The sequence below is a fragment of the Thamnophis elegans genome, chromosome 2 (genome assembly GCF_009769535.1).
Source record: "Thamnophis elegans isolate rThaEle1 chromosome 2, rThaEle1.pri, whole genome shotgun sequence".
Taxonomy (NCBI): domain Eukaryota; kingdom Metazoa; phylum Chordata; class Lepidosauria; order Squamata; family Colubridae; genus Thamnophis; species Thamnophis elegans.
This window is the reverse complement of record NC_045542.1, coordinates 122,759,758-122,778,292: the sequence shown is the minus strand read 5'-3', so window position 1 is coordinate 122,778,292 and position 18,535 is coordinate 122,759,758. Positions and strand designations below refer to the sequence as shown.

Below are 18,535 nucleotides of genomic sequence, written 5' to 3'. Positions count from 1 at the left end.
ATGTATTCCCAATGTGGCACTTCTGTTGGAAGCAGACCAAGCTACGCCACTGTGGCAAGACTGAATTGTGGTATTTAATCATCTGCTTTTTTTCGTCCAGAAATTCGATCCCCCTTCATTTTGCTTGATTCTTTCTGCTCAACTTAGTGGCTACCAATTTTAAGTAAATAGGTAAGATTGGACCCCTTCCTGAATTGTGCAGTATTCCTGAATTTTAGCAAATCTAAGGATAAGGATATTGGTCTCAATAAAACAATTGAGACCAATAGGCTCAGTTATTGCGCTTTGAGAATTTAGATGCCTATCAGGTTCCCTCCCATCTCTAATCTGTGAAGGATTGGAAATTAAAAGCATTTTCACTAGCATTATACTTCACTATATTTTTCTAAGCTTGCTAAATGAAATAAAAATTAGATGAAGAACCATTTCAGCAAAGGTTCCTGTGGCACCACTTTCCCAGCCCCAAATGAAGACTTACTTATTAATGTAGATTTTTAAGAGTTTATATTTTATGATCTAACACTCTTTGTTTTATAGGCAAGTTTTAATTATCACATTATTTCTTTATCAATTACTGCTGTAATTTAAATTTTATATTTGCTTTAGTAGTTGCCTAGATAAGCTACATGAAGAGCAGATACACGAATTTGGTAAATACTGAATAAAACCCAGGAATTCATGTAAACGCCACTTTTTATTTTAACTTTGGTTTGCAGGAAATATTTTCCTAAGAGAGGAAATCATGCTACATTTAAATTTCAGGATGTCTGTATAAACCCCAAGCTTCAAAGAACCAGGGTAGTTCAGCCTGTAGTAACAAGATATTAGCCTGCTGGCAGGAACAAAGGAGCTATCCTAACATTTTGTTCCAGAAAAATCTTTCTTATTACCTCATCTTTTCCCTTTGCATAAACAAAAGTACAGAACACCAAGACTAAAGTGTGTCCTTTACTAGTTCGAGTGTGGCACCAGCAGACTTTGTCCCTGAGAGAGAGAGAGAGAGAGAGAGAGATAGCATACCAACCATTTTCATGGTGTGATGTGCAGCGCTTGGGAAAGGCCGGGTCCAAGGAAAGGAAACAGGTCAGTGGTTAGAAAAGGAAAATGCTACCATTACATCCACAGTGTTCACAGACTCTTACTGTTAAACAGCCAATACCTTAATGAATGTTTCCATATTGCCGTTAAAGAGTTTATGATTATAGACTGAGAGAGGCCTAGGTCTCCTCATTTTCTGTGGCTTAGGGGGAAGACAGGGGGGCCTGGGAAAATGGAACAAAAGAAATCATAAAACATCAGTGTGAATACAACGGCAGGGAAAGAGCTCCAAGATTGCAAAAGGGAGACACAGGGAAGCCTCTGTGAAGGGGAGCCCATTGCTTTCATGGACCTTGATATCCTTTTCAAAAGTATGTCATTTAAATACCGAAGCCGAGAAGAGCTCCCCCTGAATCTTAAGGATACCTTGGCCAGCTTCCTTACTTTGGAGGAAGAGGGTTGGCAAATTGCTTGCATATTGCTATTAGGAAACTTCTATTTACAATGTAGTTCACTTTAAGCGGGACAAAACAATATTTAAAATAAGATGGGAGGTAAGGGTAAATGTTCTCTTCCCTGAAAAGATTCTAAGGTCTTATGCCACCAGGATCCTAGCTTTTTAAATGTTTACACAAACATCAACTTTTCTTAATCCACTATTATCCTTCACTACAAAGGGCCGACCTAGTACAAATTAAAAGGGTTTCTTAGAATTGCCTCTCCAAATTAAAAAAAAAATCCACATGCATACAGTTAATATGACACTTATACTACAATTTGAATTGACCAACCACTTCATAATCCTGAATTCTTGTAGATTTAGAGAAAAAAATCCACATTTGAAGGTGTCTGGTTTCTAAAAGCTATCTATTCTTCCATTATTAAAACAGTTCAATTCTTTGCTAATCCTGCATGGGGCATTAAACAATGAAGCTTTATTGTTGTTTTTGTTATTGTTTTTAAATTCTTTCTGATTCTTTTGCTGCATTGGGTGTCAGACCTCACAATCTATTGTTCTTCCTTTTTCTTTATGATTGCAAACTGAGCTAAAAAGAAGAACTGCATTTATTTGGGAGTTCTGGAGCCATATGCTTGTATCTCCTTCCTTGGCAGAAAACATACAGACCTTTGAATGAGTATACAGGCTGGGCCAGAATGAGCAGCTTTGAACAGCACTTCAAGGCATGTGCTGTGCATATTAAGAGAAGAGGAAGCAAGACAAACAGCAACAAAGAAAATGATCTTACTATCCGTAAATCTTGGAGCAGGAGTGAACTTTCATAGCTTAAAAAATTGTTCAAAAAGAAACTAAGAAAGTAAGCAAGATTTTCAACCTAGCATGTCCTTTTCATATAGCATTTTTTCATATAAGAGAGTACTAGGGAGCTCTAAATGGTAAGGTAAAGGTTTCCCTCGCACATATGTGCTAATCACTCCCAATTTTAGGGAGAGGTCCTCATCTCCATTTCAAAGCCGAAGAGCCAGCACTGTCCGAAGACGTCTCTGTGGTCATGTGGCCAGCATGACTAAATGCTGAAGGCGCATAGAACGCTGTTACCTTCCCACCAAAGGTGGTTCCTATTTTTCTACATGCATTTTTACATGCCTTCAAACTGCTAGGTTGGCAGAAGCTGGGACAAGTAACAGGAGCTCACTCCGTTATGCAGTACTAGGGATTTGAACCGCTGAACTGCCAACCTTTCTGATCGACAAGCTCAGTGTCTTAGCCACTGAGCACACTCAATTTCTTTGGGAAGGAATCATACTGCACTTAAATTTAAGTGTGTTCAGATAAATCTCTCTTTGGATCCAATCTGTGGGTCAGAAATTATTATTCCTTCTCTATATTGATTTTATACCTCCTTTAAAGAATATAGTACTCAAGGCTCCCAAGAAAACACCAAATAAATGCTGGCTTGGTTTTTTGTCCTATTTCTCAATATCTTCATGTAGCTGGTTGAAGTGTCCTAGCGCTCTGTACTTTGATTAAGGATTAGAGGCAGGTACCTTGACTCAACATTTTGATTTTGTTAGCATAAAAGCACATTAAGAAATGAGCAAACCAAAGTCCGAGACCTGGATCCATTTACATTAGGACATTAACTACCAATACTTTAAGTGCCGGATAGAATATATTCTCCATGAATATTTTGGGTTTTGGTAGAAGTGGTTCTGGTGAAGGGAAGCATAGAGGAGCAATGCTTATGAGAAACAACTTATTAAGAACTGAAACAAACTTGAAATGACTGGATTTCCCCCCCACACACCCTATTATATCCACATTATTTAACTTGATCCATTTGGCCTTCTCAACAGAAGAAGCTAGCTGGAATTGTTTATCCTTTTTAGACAATAGTGTTCCAGCAGAAGCTACTGTTGGTTTGCTTAGGAACTCACCACAAGTGCACATGTGCCTGGGCAGTACAATTAAAATTGTTCTGCGCACAGAAGCAAAAAACAAGATGGTGCCGCCGCTGGGAGAACTGGTTTGGAGCGTGGCAGGCCTGAGTCGCTGCTGGTTCCAGTGACCCAGGTCACGGAGCTACTACCGGTTCGACTGAACCTGTCCAAATCAGTAGGAACCTATCATTGGTACCAGTTTAGGTAAAACGAGCTAGGTAAATTTGAATTTCCCTACATTTCAATCAAAATAACTGAGCTACTAGGAGGGTCTTCTGTATGGTTTCTGCATTCAGGAAATTAAATATCTTGTATTCATTATAAACTTAAGAGTCTGTACATATTTCCTTGCACCTTCTTCTACCATATAGTTGGTAACTATTATCCTCTCTCTCTCTTTTCTATCTTTCAGTGAGAAAATTTAGAATTAGTCCACCTGCTAGGTCTAGTCAAACTGTTTTTCTGTACTTGAATGGCTACTTTTTTTATGCCCACGTATTATGTAGATCAAAAAAATTTGGAAATCTTTCCTTTAGCTGAAAATATAAATGATCATTTGAATTAATGATTCCCCATTATTGGTGTATTTGCATGAGAATGCGAGTTAATCAATCCCTAATTTAGCAGTAGCTATTATTATACAGCCATGAATGCATAAATCAGCTGTGGGTAGCTTAACTCATATGAAACCCATTCAATTCTTCAATAACTGCTTTTTTATCACTACAGCCAACTGCTTCTAAATTACCTTTTAATACTTAACTGAATCATAAGTTGCTCTCCTACCAATTTCTGAGAGCAGCTCACTTTTGTCAATGTCTTTTGTCAATTGTGCTTATTTTTTTCTAAATTTCTTCTGTCTTTCCCCCTCCCCTTGCTCTCCTTTCTTATGGGAATTCAAAATTTATTCTTATTCCTAATGCCTATTTTTCACCCTCTTTATTATAGAGAAAAGAATGATTTAGAAACCATCATATATCATGATCTGGAAATAAATCCCATATCTGGGGATTTAAATTTATTTTTAAATTTTATTGATTAAATGTAGTTTAAATAGCCTCCCATTTTACTCACTGTGACTCCAGGCAGCTTTAGGAATTTGTCCCAGAGCATATATTAACTAGCAAAGGAAAGAATCCCAGTTTGGCTAAATATGCTGGTCACTATTACAAGTAGATGAATAAATGCTGATACATCCAAGAAGCCTCTGCAGTACTCTCTGCTGACAGAGCCTTACGTGATTTCAGAGCCAGTCAGCTGGAAATTGCCACTGCAGCAAATACAACAGGCTTGTTGTCCTTCTAATTAATCTATTTGAGTAACCGTAGCCAGAAGTAAGCCACTCTTGCAGGGAGAGAGTTGCCATTTTCTCCCCCTTATAGCTCATGCTTGGAAGATTTTTATAAATTTGAAGCAGGTGGGTTTTAAATAGTCAGTCCTCCTTATAGAATAGGGGTGTCAAACTTCGTGTTGTCATGGTAGCATCACGTGACGTATTGTGACTTTTTTTTCTCTTTCACTAAGCTGGGCATGGGCATGGCACATCCAGCCTGCGGGCTGAGAGTTTGACAGCCCTGTTATAGAAGGAGTAGCAACCAATCACCGGAATAAAATAGAAAAACAAAGAGTTCCACTTACCTAGTTGTTCCACATTCAGCTCTTTCACCTGTGAAAGGGAGGAAAGAAACAATGTTAACTGCAGCCTTACTATTTATTTACCTATAGGAGTAATTATGACTTCAACAACAGAGTGGTCAATGCATAGAATGCTCTACCTGACTCCATTGTTCCTTCCTCTAACCCCCATAACTGTAACCTTCAACTATCTACCATAGACCTTACCCCATTCCTAAGAGGTCCGTAAAGGGGAATGCATAAGCACACCAGTATTTCTACTATCCCTGTCCTACTATCCTCATCTATTTGTATTCATTTCTTTAGTTTATATCTATGTTTATATTTATATTTGCTATCTTGTACATGTTTGACAAACTAAAAAATACAAATACAAAATACAAGTACTTTTTGGGGGGAGGGGAGGGAAATCAGTATAATCCTATAGCCCAGTGTTTTTGAAACTTGGCAAATTTAAGATTTGTGGACTTCAACTCCCAGAATTCCCCAACCAGCATAGGAAGGCCACAAAATTCAAAGTTTTTTCAGGGGAGGGAAAAACCCTGCAGAAGCCCACATAATCCTGAATTTTGTAGGATAAAAACTATGCCTAGGTCAGATTTTTGAAGGTCTTTTTAAAAACATCAATGGAATTTTAATTTTTTGTATTTTTGTTGTCATGTTTTAATTGTTAATTTATTCAACTATTTTTTTATTCTTCTTATATACTATTGCAATGTCTTTCAGAAGGAAGAGTGCTCCCATCATTATCATCCACATATATTCCAAAGAGTGAAATTTAAGAGCTTTGTAAGTTCCCCTCCCAATAGTTGATGTGGTGTTATGCGTCATTTTTTTCCCCAGATTTCTTTCCAGGGTCAGCTTTTGTGCTATGCTAACTCTATGGCAAACTGTCTTGCCTTCTCTTTATTTATTTTTTAAAATAATGTCTAAGAAACAGGTGGGTTTTTTTTTTTTTGAGGAATTGCAGCACACGAGCAAGAGACATTTACCCTTTAAATGTCATAGAGGCCTACATGGCTACCAACTGAAGAAAAGTGTTGCTAATAGAAACATTTTCTGTGTCTTCAAACTGTGCAAAGGAGTTATTTTTCAGCTGGAATTGGGGACCGGGGACCTCCCTTCCCTGTGCACTGTAATTGTCTCCCCAATGCCTCCAGCAGACACAAATTAGAAGACAACCTTGTATTGTGCTGCATATTTACTATAATATGTAATTTGGCCAAGAAATAACATTTTTCTAAGAACAGATTGGGGTGTTTCCTTCAGAATACAAGCCTATTTGGTTTAGTAGAGTATCCTCTAATGACATCAGCAATTCTAACCCTAACCCAAGACGTCCCAGTTGTGATTGTTAACCAAATTCCATTGGCCACTAGGTTAGGACCCATCCTGAACCAAGCCAAGCTTTGGTAAGGTAGAGACTACCTCCTTTGCTTCCTCTTCAACTTCCCCTGTGCATCTGTCTCCTCCTCCCACCCCCCACTTTTCTGTCCTATTGGCTGCCCTGTCTCAGCTGGCTGCTCATGCATCCAGGCATCTGCTGCTGAGTAGTACAGCCGCAACCCTAACACCGCAATCAGCCATCCCAAGATCCTAGAGCAAAGCCCTAGCCAGTGCTCCTGCCCTAAGCTCTGCGGGCCTTTGGCTTTTCATCTATTTCTAAGGTGCATCCAAGCCTGGCTTTATGCAGGAGAGCTGGTCTCCTTACCAATGCATGCCACATCTGGTCTCCTTACCAATGCATGTTTCTCCAAAGCACGTGCTTCCTCCTTGTGATGCTTCAAAAAGCTTTTGTGGCTTTTCAAAGCCTTGTGAGAATATACATGTCTCAGGATAATGTTGCAGGATCCAATCTAGGTTGATCAATGGGAGGTTTTGTCTTTTGAGGTTTTTGACTGGAGTCTATCTTCTCTCTCTAACCTAGAGAGAAGTTCCCTGAAGATGGGCTCCAGGATGATTCCAAAATCTTGGAAGACAAAACATGTGATCCCAGTGACTGACCCACATTGGATCCTGGAACACTTGAAACTGTTGTGATCTGAAAAGGTTTATTTTGAATAAATATTTTGTCGGGAATATCCCCTCCCCACCTGCCTACAGTATCTCCACCCCCTCCCTTTCTACCCTTTGGGCCACCTTGCACAGCAGCAGGAGCACTGGGGCTGAAGTAGAGGTCTGGGGTCATTAGCAGCCTCAGCCAATCCCCAATGCTTCAGGGAGGACCCCACAAGCCCTGCGTCATGGCCAGCCACCCAAATGCCATAGTGCAAGTGTTGTTTGCCTTCATTCGTGAGTTTGAAGCATATTTGTTCTATTCACATCTCTGTTTTAACTATTCCGAGTAAAATATCACAAAATAACCTTAATTGATGATGGACTATATATGGGTGCTTTAAACTTGTTGTATGCATTTCATGGGGTCCTACGGCTAGTCTTGATCACTACATTGCCCCACACTTAATCTTAACTACACTACACTTAAACACATTACACTGCACTACACTTCATCATTATAAGAGCCAAGGTGGCGCAGTGGTTAAATGCAGCACTGCAGGCTACTGCTAGATCAGCAGGTCAGCGGTTCAAATCTCACCGGCTCAGGGTTGACTCAGCCTTCCATCCTTACGAGGTGGGTAAAATGAGGACCCAGATTGTTGGGGGCAATATGCTGACTCTCTGTAAACCGCTTAGAGAGGCCTGAAAGGCCTATGAAGCGGTATATAAGTCTACTGCTATTGCTATTGCTATTGCTATAATTTAATCATTACAAGGCAATGGTTCCATCCCACATTATGTAAAAGAATGTGATCTGACCTTAGGAAGGAAGCAATGAAGTGTTAAGGGAGTAGAAAAGAGTTCTAATAAAGCGGAAAGTGTGAGAAAGAAACTCAGAATAACCCTGCCTTGATTTTATTTAGTATAACATTCTGACAGGCTTTCATCATTCTAACTGAAGAAGCTGTCTCTAGCTCAGGGCTCGATTGTGGAGTTTTAGGTACTCAGACACCAAGGAATCCATACGTCAAGATTTTGTTACTTAACCTTGCCTATCTTGAACAGAGCTGACTTACTAAATATTACAGGACACATATTTTGGTTCTGTTTATTTTCTGGATGCTGTCTCTTTAATTTATTTTATTAAATTTTATTATATAAAATTTACACTTACAGTGGAAGAACAAAGGCATTTTGATTAAATGTTAGCCCAGGTTGAAATGAGTAGGATTTACTTTAATGAGAAACTTTGTTTTACAGAGACAACATAGTTCGTGTCAAGGCAAAATAGCACCATGAATTGCTTTAACAAGGTGCTTTGTCACTTTATAACCTTGACTGGCATTTCCAATAGCTGGAATGAGTACTGCATTTTAGCAGCAGCTTTTGCTTCTGGAAATTCTGGGCAAAGCTATTAGAAATAGATAACAAGCATTCATGGCCATGCAGAGCACATGCTAAGGGCTGGAACTGAAAATCAGAGCTTACAGTTATCTTAAAGAGAAATGGGCAAAATCTTGGGTGCTTTTTAGTAAAGGAATAAACTTCAAGGAATGTAAATGTGTGTTTTTAGAAACACATTAAACTGCTCGTGATGAGGAACTAAAGTAAAGAGAAACAAATTCAAGAAGTAATAGTCCACAATCAATTAAATATTGGATTAGTATGCAGATCTTGATTCATGAGGATGTGAAAAGACAAGTGCTTGCAGTTTTAATTGACACATCATGCTCTGAAGAACTGCTGTATCATGCATTAACTAGTATTGTAATCTTAGCAGGTTATCAGTCTTGTCTAAACTATGGGAGAAACCCACATAGGTCAATATAAAACTTACTGTAGTCCTGCCTCTCATTTGTCAAATGCATGACCTAGGGAAGGACTCTCTCAATTCTAAAGCAATGTGCATGATTGATTACATGTAATGAAATCCTCACCATTGCTGCTACAAGACACAGGCTTAATCACATGAAACTGGATATGCAAGTAGCAATCCTTGGTCTTTTAAGGCTGTACCTTTCTGGAAATTACCAACTTCAATGGCAAAGAACGAAATTTCAAAGACAGAACTGAAAGCATTAACAAGTTGTTATTGTTGCCCATATTTGACTCTTTGAGATAGAGTTGAGGTTAAGGGGAAAAAATCTAAGTAACAACAATCAAGCTCTAATTATGAGTTAAGACATAGAATTATATGATGATGATGACAGGGGTACATAGATGGTGCTCAACTTTTGATTGTTCATTTAACAAAGGTTCACAGTTACAATGTGTTCAGAAAATACAACTTGACCCTTTCTCAAAGTAATGACTCTCACACTTCCCCCAAGATTTTGTGGTCACAATTTGAGAGCTAGGCAACTAGCTCACATTTATGACACTTACAGCATTTTAAACTTATAAGATCATGATTTGCAACCTTCCGAGTTGATTTCAGACATGATTCATTAATGTAAACAAATGGTTGTAAAATTGAACTTGATCACCTGATAACTCGCTTAGCAACCAAAATTCCAGTCCCAATCAGTGGAACAACTTGCCTCCAAAAGTTGTAAATGCTGCAACACTGGAAGTTTTTAAGAAGAGATTGGACAAACATTTGTCTAAAATGGTGTAGTTTCCTGCCTGAGCAGAGGGTTGGACTAGAAAACCTCCAAGATCCCTTTCAACTCTGTTATTCTGTTATTAACACTACTAAATGTCTGGTGTTTAAGATCGCTTAATAGCAACCAGCCTTTATTTGTTTAAAGATCCCTTCCAACTCTGTTATTCTGTACCGCTTATAATTTAGGCAAGCTTATAAAGAAGCAGATTCTCTGTTTGGGGAAAGGTAGGCTTAGAACAATAAGGAATTAAAGATTAAAGAAAAAGAAATGGGTAAACAGATGAAGGGATCGCTTACAAACACATGTGCCATATAACATTAAGTCTCATTAATCATTATTTGAATGAAGAAAATCAAAGCTACTGAATCCCCTATCCCAATGATGAACCACTGATTTTTCTGGACAAATATATGCCTACAATTTGTCCTATAATCAAACATTCCCCCAAAAGCCAACTCCTGTGGGAAAAAAGCATAACTAGAGTGAAGTAAATTAGTTTTTCTGGAATATATGCAGAGATGAAGAAGGTCATTGTAGTTTCATAGTCAGTTCCACCAACTTGTCTAAAGATTTTCCCTTAAGCATAAATCTTCAGTGATGAAAGGGCCTCTGCATTAATTTTTCAATTCTCCTTGACAGCTTTCAAGCAGAGTGACAGAAGTAACCCACTTGCAAATAATACACCATTTTCAGTGCCAATGTACATATAACACTATTAAAACACTGAAACAGCTCAAAATTCTATACTTAGTAGCATCCATTTTTACTGCCTTTCATTTTTACTGCTTGACTCCAGAAAATAACTACTGCCTTAGACTACTCTTCCCATGCATCAGTATATTATCCCTCCTGGTGCTGCTGTTGACTATTATTTTCAAAACTTTAAAATCTCCTTCAGACCATTACTTTCAAAACTTTGAAATATCCTTCAAAAAACATTGATACACTTTTTAAGCTCAGTGTTTGTATTTGACAAACTTTAGTTCCAGATAAAATGGCTAATTGTTAAAAACATAGTGAATGTGTTTTAAAAGAATATATTAGCAAGGCCTGAGTTTTTCCAATGAGCAAAAATAAATAAAGTCCCCAACTTTTCCAGCTTGGCAGTCCTGCGAGGGTGGGACAGAATGGTTCCATGAGGGCAGCAGGTGTGAGTGTGCACAGCTCCATTTGCTCAAGAGGTGGGCTTGTGTGGCCCAGTTCTGGATGGACTGTGGCCTGGTAGTGGGCCACAGCCTGGGGATTGAGGACCCTTGTTCTATAAGATTCTTTATAGTTATTTGATAATACCCAGTTATCTAAACTAGGTAACAACCAGTATCAGCATTGATTCATGAATATAGCCTATATTTTAAATATTCCAGGTACCAGGACAAACATATTTGGTGGGCACATTTAGTCAGGCATTTATATTATTAATAAGATTTTTATGTTACTCCATTCTGGACTAGTATCATCCCAATCCCTGACCCCATATTTAACTACCAAAACAGTCTTGAGTTACAAACAAAGCAGAGACAAGCTACTTTTGTGTTGTGGAGAAGACAGGAGGGAGTCCCAGACTGTTTCCTCACTTCTTTCAATTCCCATTGCTGTCCCCTGATAATTGTGTGCTTCGCTGGTCTTATTTTCACCCTGTCCTTACCTGGTGCTCTCTTTCCCCAAATCCAGACTAACCATTCTGGGATACCCACCCTGGCAGGAATCCAGGCAATTGGCATCATGGGATACTGGAATTGCTTTTTAGTACCACATGTTGACCACTGGCATTGGAAAAGCCTGGAGAACATTGGCAAATTGCAGCATGAGGAACAAAGAAGGAAAATGTTTTGCATTTAACAACAACCAGATAATACTTCTGGTTACAACAGCAGATGCAAGAGAAAGAACCAAAGCAGATAACATTTAAGAAATCTACGATGTGGGTTGAAACCTATAGTGGCAAGAAATGCAATGGTTAAATATGCCTGTAACTTACCTTCTCCTAGAGTCTGCTTCAGTAAGTCATGCTTAGCTTGTAGCTTAGTAATAAGATTACTGCCATTCAAATACTCTTTAAATTTCTGGAGAAGAGGAAAAAAGAAACAAATCCATACAACTATAAGCAAAATGGACAAAGAATTCAGATAGAACATACTTTGAGCTAAAGATAGTCCTCAAGTAACAACAGCAATTGAGACCAGAGTTGCCATCATTAAGCAACATGGTTGTAAACTATGATATCACAAAGTCATGCCTTAGCTTAGGCCATTCCAGATATCACGTTTGCCACCGTTAAGCAAATCATTACAGTTCATTAAGCAAGGATATCAATATTGTTGCCATTTGCAACCTCCTTCCCAACTGACATTGTCGGAAGTGAGCAATAAAGGCTGAAAATGAAAAACACTTGACCAGAGAGATGCTGAGACAGCCAGAACTCCAAGGACTGGTCATAAATACCACTCGTTCAGCACATCACAAATTTGAATGGTCAGTGAAAGGGTGGTTGCTAAGCAAGAACTCTACCTCTCTCTCTACATACATGCATACATAATTGTTTTCTTCTTGGTATTCTCAGTATTCTAAATAGGAAAGAAAAAGCAAATTTCTAAGTGATAAGGAATCAGATTTTGGTTGCACATAGGATTTTTTTAATGAAGCTTTCTAGCTTTCCCTCTCTGTGAAATGTAGGTAACAGGTAACACTCCTGTTTATATTCTAAGGTCAAAAAACTTTGTATTCACCCATATAATTCCACAGGTGCTAGGAATAGAGGGAAAGCATGGGGTGTGGGAAGGAGAAAAGTGTGTATTAGTTGAAGGAACCGAAATAAGGAGACTCAAAAATTAATACTCACAGCACTAACTACAAAATGCAAATTCCAATAGCTCCTCTAAATTAAGGAAATGATATTTGTTATGATTATATATTATATATTAGTGAAAATAATTCCATGGGTTGAATCTCACATTCTAATTAACTCGATAGATGGCAGATATATTTAAGTGCTCTCATTTCTAAGCTTTTTGCTGCAATATGTGATAAACTACAAAATCCCAAACTACAAAGTTTGGCAAGATTTTTAGGTGAATAGCTCACATTTGCTAAATATTATAAATTGTACTGTGCATATGTAGTATCATAATATACAACTAAAATAAACTCTGCTTGGATGTTACTGGAGTTAAAATGCTCTCTCCACATTGCTCAAATGATAACAGCTTCTTGCAGACAGTTGTACATAAAAGCATTACGACATACTAGTGGTGGGTTCTGGATCCTGTTGCAACCAGTACAGTTGCAACAGGGCCCGGCATCCTCCACAGGAATATGTGCAGTGCGTGCATACGTCTTACCATCCAGCGATGCTTCTGTGAGCCTCTGTGACGCTCCAGCTGCTCAGCGGAGCATTGCGCAGGCACTGTATGTGCCGTGCACATGTGTGGAAGCGCCGAAGACTTTAAAGACAGGTAAGGAGCGTGGGTGGGTGGGCGGGCCCTCCAGAGCACCATACTGGAACAGTACCCGGTGCTCCAGGCAGGCTTCGGTACACCCATACCGGGGCGTACCACCTGCAACCCACCACTGCAACATACAGCTCTATTGTATACACATTGTCTTCTTCTAAGTCAAGGCCTTCCATTCTTAGGATGATAAAGCACAACATCAACAAAACTTTATGGGCTTATAACTGACAGATAGTTGCCTTAGGGCGAATGTCTGCAGAAGAATGAAGTTACTTCAGGAATATTGATGGAGGAGGATCTTAACAAGTTTCAACCTGATTTGTCACCTTTTGCTATGAGGCTAGAGGAAAAGTTATCTGTGCTAGTTAGCTGCCACAATCTGTAGATATCTCCTGCTTTGCCTTCATAACCAGAGTAACAAGAATCAATCTTACACAGTTCTTCTTTATTTTAAAAGGATTTCCACCAGTGAAAATCAACAATTATTATAAAAGGTTTCTAAAAGGAACTTAGAACTTCCAATTCTAACTAGGACAAATCTAGTAGCATGTGGCCAGCAGAATTTACAAAATTCTTCTCAACTGACTTGAACAATGGAAGAAAGGTACTGTCAGGAATATGTAATATATGAATAGTGTCTAATTTAAAGAGATGTTTAAGCAAAATTTGGACATTTGGAATTAAAGGTCCCAGGAGATTACTGTGGCAAGCTACTTCCATACTATGAAGAAAACAACAAGGATACCAATCTGAGAGGGACTTTACTGCATATGTTTTTTAAAATCCTATATTTTTCTAGGGGGGACATATATATTACATGTTTACTTCAAAGCCTTGAGGACTATTGTTAAAAATCCTCCTTCAAACAAGGCACGTGCAAATCTCAGAACTATTGTACATTAAAAGAACATTCATGCATACTTGAGAAGGGAAGGGTAATTTGATGTGTAAATGCTATAAACATATCATATGGACATTCCAATCTTAACAGGCAGCTATAACTTTATGGGATGAATATTTCACTAATGTATTTTTAAAAGTACTGGGCTCAAAATAGACAGAAATTGTTCCTCACAGTAAAGTAGAACATTTCAGTTTCTTGTTGGTTGGCTCTTCTCTTGGCAATGTTTATTTTACTCATGTAAGTCTCGGAAGCAGCCGATTTGATGGATTCAGTTGAGCGGCTGTGCTGGAAAGCATCTGAGACATCAAAATCTTCCACGGTCAGCATGTCTTGCAGTGTCTGCATTGTGGCATCCAATGTTTTTCGCACCTGCAGAAAATGGATATATAGAAAAGCAGAGTGAAAGATACAGCTCAGCACTATAAATGTATAACTTTTGTTACACTGACATTGTCTTTTTTAACAAATACTTTGCAGAATTAGGCTCTTAGTTTAACAGGATGTTCTCACTTACAAATGAAAAATATATATGTATGACTCAGAGATAAGTATGTTACTCTATCTTAAGGTTTATGTGGAAAAAGTATCATCTCTGCATGCTGCTCGAAAAAGTCATAGCATCATGCAACTAGGAAGAAAAATCAAACAGAGCTCTTAAGAAATTCTTTCAATCATAAGGATTTAAAAGTGAACTAGAAAGATGCTGTGTTTAACTTTGTACCATGAAGAGGTTGTGTCATCTTCTCTACACTTACAGAGTCACTGAAACATACAATTTAATCAGAAGTGCCTGATCTCTTCCATTTAATTGTATACCACTGGATTTATAACCCTAGAGTCATGATGGCGAACCTATGGCACACATGTGGAGCCATACTTGCCGGCACAGCAACTCTCAGCAGCTCTCAGCACCAGCGCCCATGCCTGTGCCGGCCACCTGATTTTCAGCCTTCCAGATGGGCCATTGGAGGCCATTTTTGCCCTCCTCTGGCTTCAGGAAAGCCTCCAGAGCCTGGGGAGGGTGAAAATTCCCCACCATGCGTGGTGGGGAGGGTCCCTCGTGCATGCACAGGTGGGTGGGCACACACAATAGCTGGTCTAGATAGTCACTTATCTGAAATAGTATAGGTCTGTGATGGCACATGTGTTACAGTAGGCCTATGACACTTATGGCACAAGTGCCAAAGGAGGCACACAGAGCCCTCTTTGCCAGCACACGAGCTGTCACCCCAGCTCAGCTCCACTGCACATGTCCGTGTGTCTCCCACCCAGCTAGTTTTTGGGTCTCTGCCGTGCATGCGTGTGGGGGAGGACCTCATGTGGGGGTCACACATGCACACATGGGGCAGGGGGGTTACACATGCATTTGCAGGGGGATCACACATGCATGTGTGGGGGCACGCATGCAGGGGGGGGTCACCCACATTTTGCACTATGGGTGTGCACGCTTTCGGCACAGAATGACAAAAAGGTTAGCCATCACTTCCCTAGAGACATCCAGTCATAAACAACCCCTTCAGTAATGTTCACTTTAGATCAAATGGAAAAGTTTCGTATACATAAACTGTTTCCTACATTATTTTTTGTTCTTGAAATTTCTCATCTGCTTCTTTTTTAGGATCAAATAAATTCCATTCAATCATAATTCTCTCTGTCTTCTCCTTTTTCTAGACTCATTTACACATTTGTTTTGCAATACAATTAAGGTGGGCTAAAAGGCCCAATTATGATCCATAGTTCTACAGGTCATGTTTAATATCAAAGACTCTGATTAAAGTTAAGGTTTTGCACCACTAAGCAGAAAACAATTGCTGATAGTTGCTGAAGGAGCAATATATATTTTTACACGTCCGGGAACAAGTCGACCCAGACAGGGAGTTTCCTGTCATCTTGCAAGATGTGTCCTGTTTATGACACCCATGATCTATAAGGTGCTGACCATGTATATTCTAACTGTTGGCCATCTGGCATAGACAGTTTTTGGTTCCTCTCATTACCTTATATGCTTAAACACTGCCTCTATAGATGATGACGTAAAGTGCACTATAAATGTATGGCTTTAAGAACCCTTCGGGGTTCAAACTTATGATGCTTGATTTGGCATGTTTGAACCTGCGCATTCAATAAACTTTTCCTATATTGCATCGCTTGGCTTCATTGTCTCTTAATTCTACTACATTTTCTGGCACCCCAGATGGGACAGAGAAGCTAAGGCAATATTTTGCTGAGGGCCACTTTGCCCCGTTGGGGTGTGGGGCTGCTGCTCCTTGCCTTCCAGGCGCCGCGGGCCTTCTTTTGCCCAGGGAGCTGGTAACAGCAGCCCGATCACGTCAAGGGGAACACGCATTGTGAGCCCAAGAACCCTGCAAACTTAGGAAAGGAGCTGTGGTGTTTCCTGGCCAGGATCCGTGGGGAGAAGACGTCTCAGGCGAGTATCTTACTAATTGTATTGTACCTATCTCGTTTGAAGATAGAAGAGGGGGCCTGATCACCCCCCTGGACTCGGGACGGCGTTCCTAATGAAGTCCGTATAGGTTGTGTGGGTGGTTAAACCAGCGCAGTTCCTGCAGGTGGCCATTGAGTTCCGGCTTCTGGGGCCTCAGGTCGCTGGTAGTGTGTTAGGAATGGGTGGGGGTAGCAGCATACCCAGCACACCGCTGGACTGCATGATTAAAGGATTTGACTCATATTTTAATCACACTGAATATAGAGTCCCTTACCCAAAATTGACCAAGGATAGGCTTATTTACTTGTGTCAGAATCAGTGGCCACATATGGGGGTAGGATGGCCAATGGGAGGAACATTTCAGAACCAAATAATAGATGATTTAACTTCGTTAATTGCTGCAAACGAAGAACGCTATCCTAATCAGTTTCCATATATAGATCAGTGGGGAGACGCTGTTGCAGGACAGGCTGATGAATTATTACAGTGCCAAGCTGAAATGGTTCGCCTGTGTGTGGTGAGACCGAAGGAAAAGGGGAAGTTGAGGTCAGCTCCCAGACGTACCATAAAAATAGCAGCTTCAGAGACAAAAGAGTCAGAGAAGAAAAGGATTTTTGCCCAGGATGAAGAGGAACTCTTCAGGCCTCCCCCTCCCTATGCCTCAGCACCCGTGGGCATTGTTGTGCCCCAGGCTATGGGTGCTGCGGCTGTAGCGGACAGTGGAGATAAGGACAGTGCTGTGGGAACAGGGGATCCCCAGGCAATAGGAGGGGCAGTGAGGAGAAAAGAGCCCAAGGAGGGTGGTTTAGGGGCTACGGGAATTAGGAGGGAAGGGCCAGTAACTAGACGATTGGGGGTGGAAAGGGCGAAAGCCGAGAAAGAGGAAAGTACGTTATTAGGAAAAAAGGAAGGACTCTTTCCATTAAGAGTCTCGGAACAACAGGTAGGAGTGGATGCCCAGGGGGATCCTGAATACCGCCCTTGTTTTCAATATATCCCCTTTTCAACTACGGATCTATTGAATTGGCGGAAGCATTTTGGTCCGTTGTCCGTGAAGCCCACGGAAATGACGGATTTGTTTCAAACCATTATGCATAGTCATAACCCCAATTGGCGAGATATACAACAGCTGTTAACAACGTTGCTAACAGCGGAAGAGAGAGAGAAATGTAAAGCAGGAATGCGGGAGGTTTTTAGAGAACGATACCATACAGAAGCAGATAGGGCTCAGAAACTTTTGGAAGAGGCACCGGAACGGGATCCTGGATGGGATCCCAAAGTAGCCGGTGACCTGGCAAAGATACAAACGTATCAAACCTTGATAGTGGCAGCTCTCAAGAAGGCAGGGAAGCCCCCTGTGAATTTGTCTAAGCCCTCGTTGGTTATGCAGGGAGCGGATGAGAGTCCAGAGGCATTCCTTCAGAGGTTGATTGAGGCTTATGAGTTGTACACTCAAATGGACCCGAGGGCTCCAGAGAATGTAAGGATGTTGAATGAAAGATTTATTGCGCAAAGTGCATTGGACATTCGTAAGAAATTGCAAAGGTTAGAGGGAGCATTGGGAAAGAACACCACTGAATTGGTGGAGGTGGCTAGAAAAGTGTATGTTAATAGAGATAGGGTTGAGAAAAAGGACAAAGATGACCGTATGCATAAGAAGACAGAGTTGTTGGCGTTAGCCTTACAGGGAGGAAGGGTAGGCTTAGGGCCAAATCAATGTGCCCATTGTGGATCTGAAGGTCATTGGCAGAGAGAGTGTCCAAAGAGGTTAGCTCTCAGGGGACGTGGAGTGTTTAGGGGTCCGCCCGGGCGACGCCCGCTGGGCCGCAATATGGCAGGTCGAGGAATGACTGGGCGAGGGATGATGACAGGCCAAGGGGGGCCACCCAGACATCCAGGTCGTGGATGGGGGTCGCAACCGGCTCAGGGTCCAAGAGGAAGAGGGTTTAATGTTCAAGTAGGTGCAGGAGTAGAGGGTATTGGACTAGCCGGAGTTGGTTGGTCAGATTGACGGGGACCTGGCTTGGAGCAGACTCCCCCCGAGCCAATGGTTACTTTG

At 40.5% G+C, this 18,535-nt stretch overlaps 1 protein-coding gene across 1 annotated transcript in view; it reads right to left on the bottom strand.

The window, feature by feature from the left end:
* SRGAP3 (SLIT-ROBO Rho GTPase activating protein 3) overlaps positions 1 to 18,535 on the bottom strand; it is a 215,084-nt gene that overhangs the window by 42,162 nt on the left and 154,387 nt on the right. Inside the window, exons 9-12 of the mRNA XM_032211842.1 lie at positions 14,202 to 14,399; positions 11,656 to 11,740; positions 5,077 to 5,104; positions 1,160 to 1,262 (exon numbers count right to left, since the gene is read on the bottom strand). Of these exons, the coding sequence (XP_032067733.1) occupies positions 1,160 to 1,262; positions 5,077 to 5,104; positions 11,656 to 11,740; positions 14,202 to 14,399 (414 nt within the window). The remainder of the gene's footprint in view (positions 1 to 1,159; positions 1,263 to 5,076; positions 5,105 to 11,655; positions 11,741 to 14,201; positions 14,400 to 18,535) is intronic.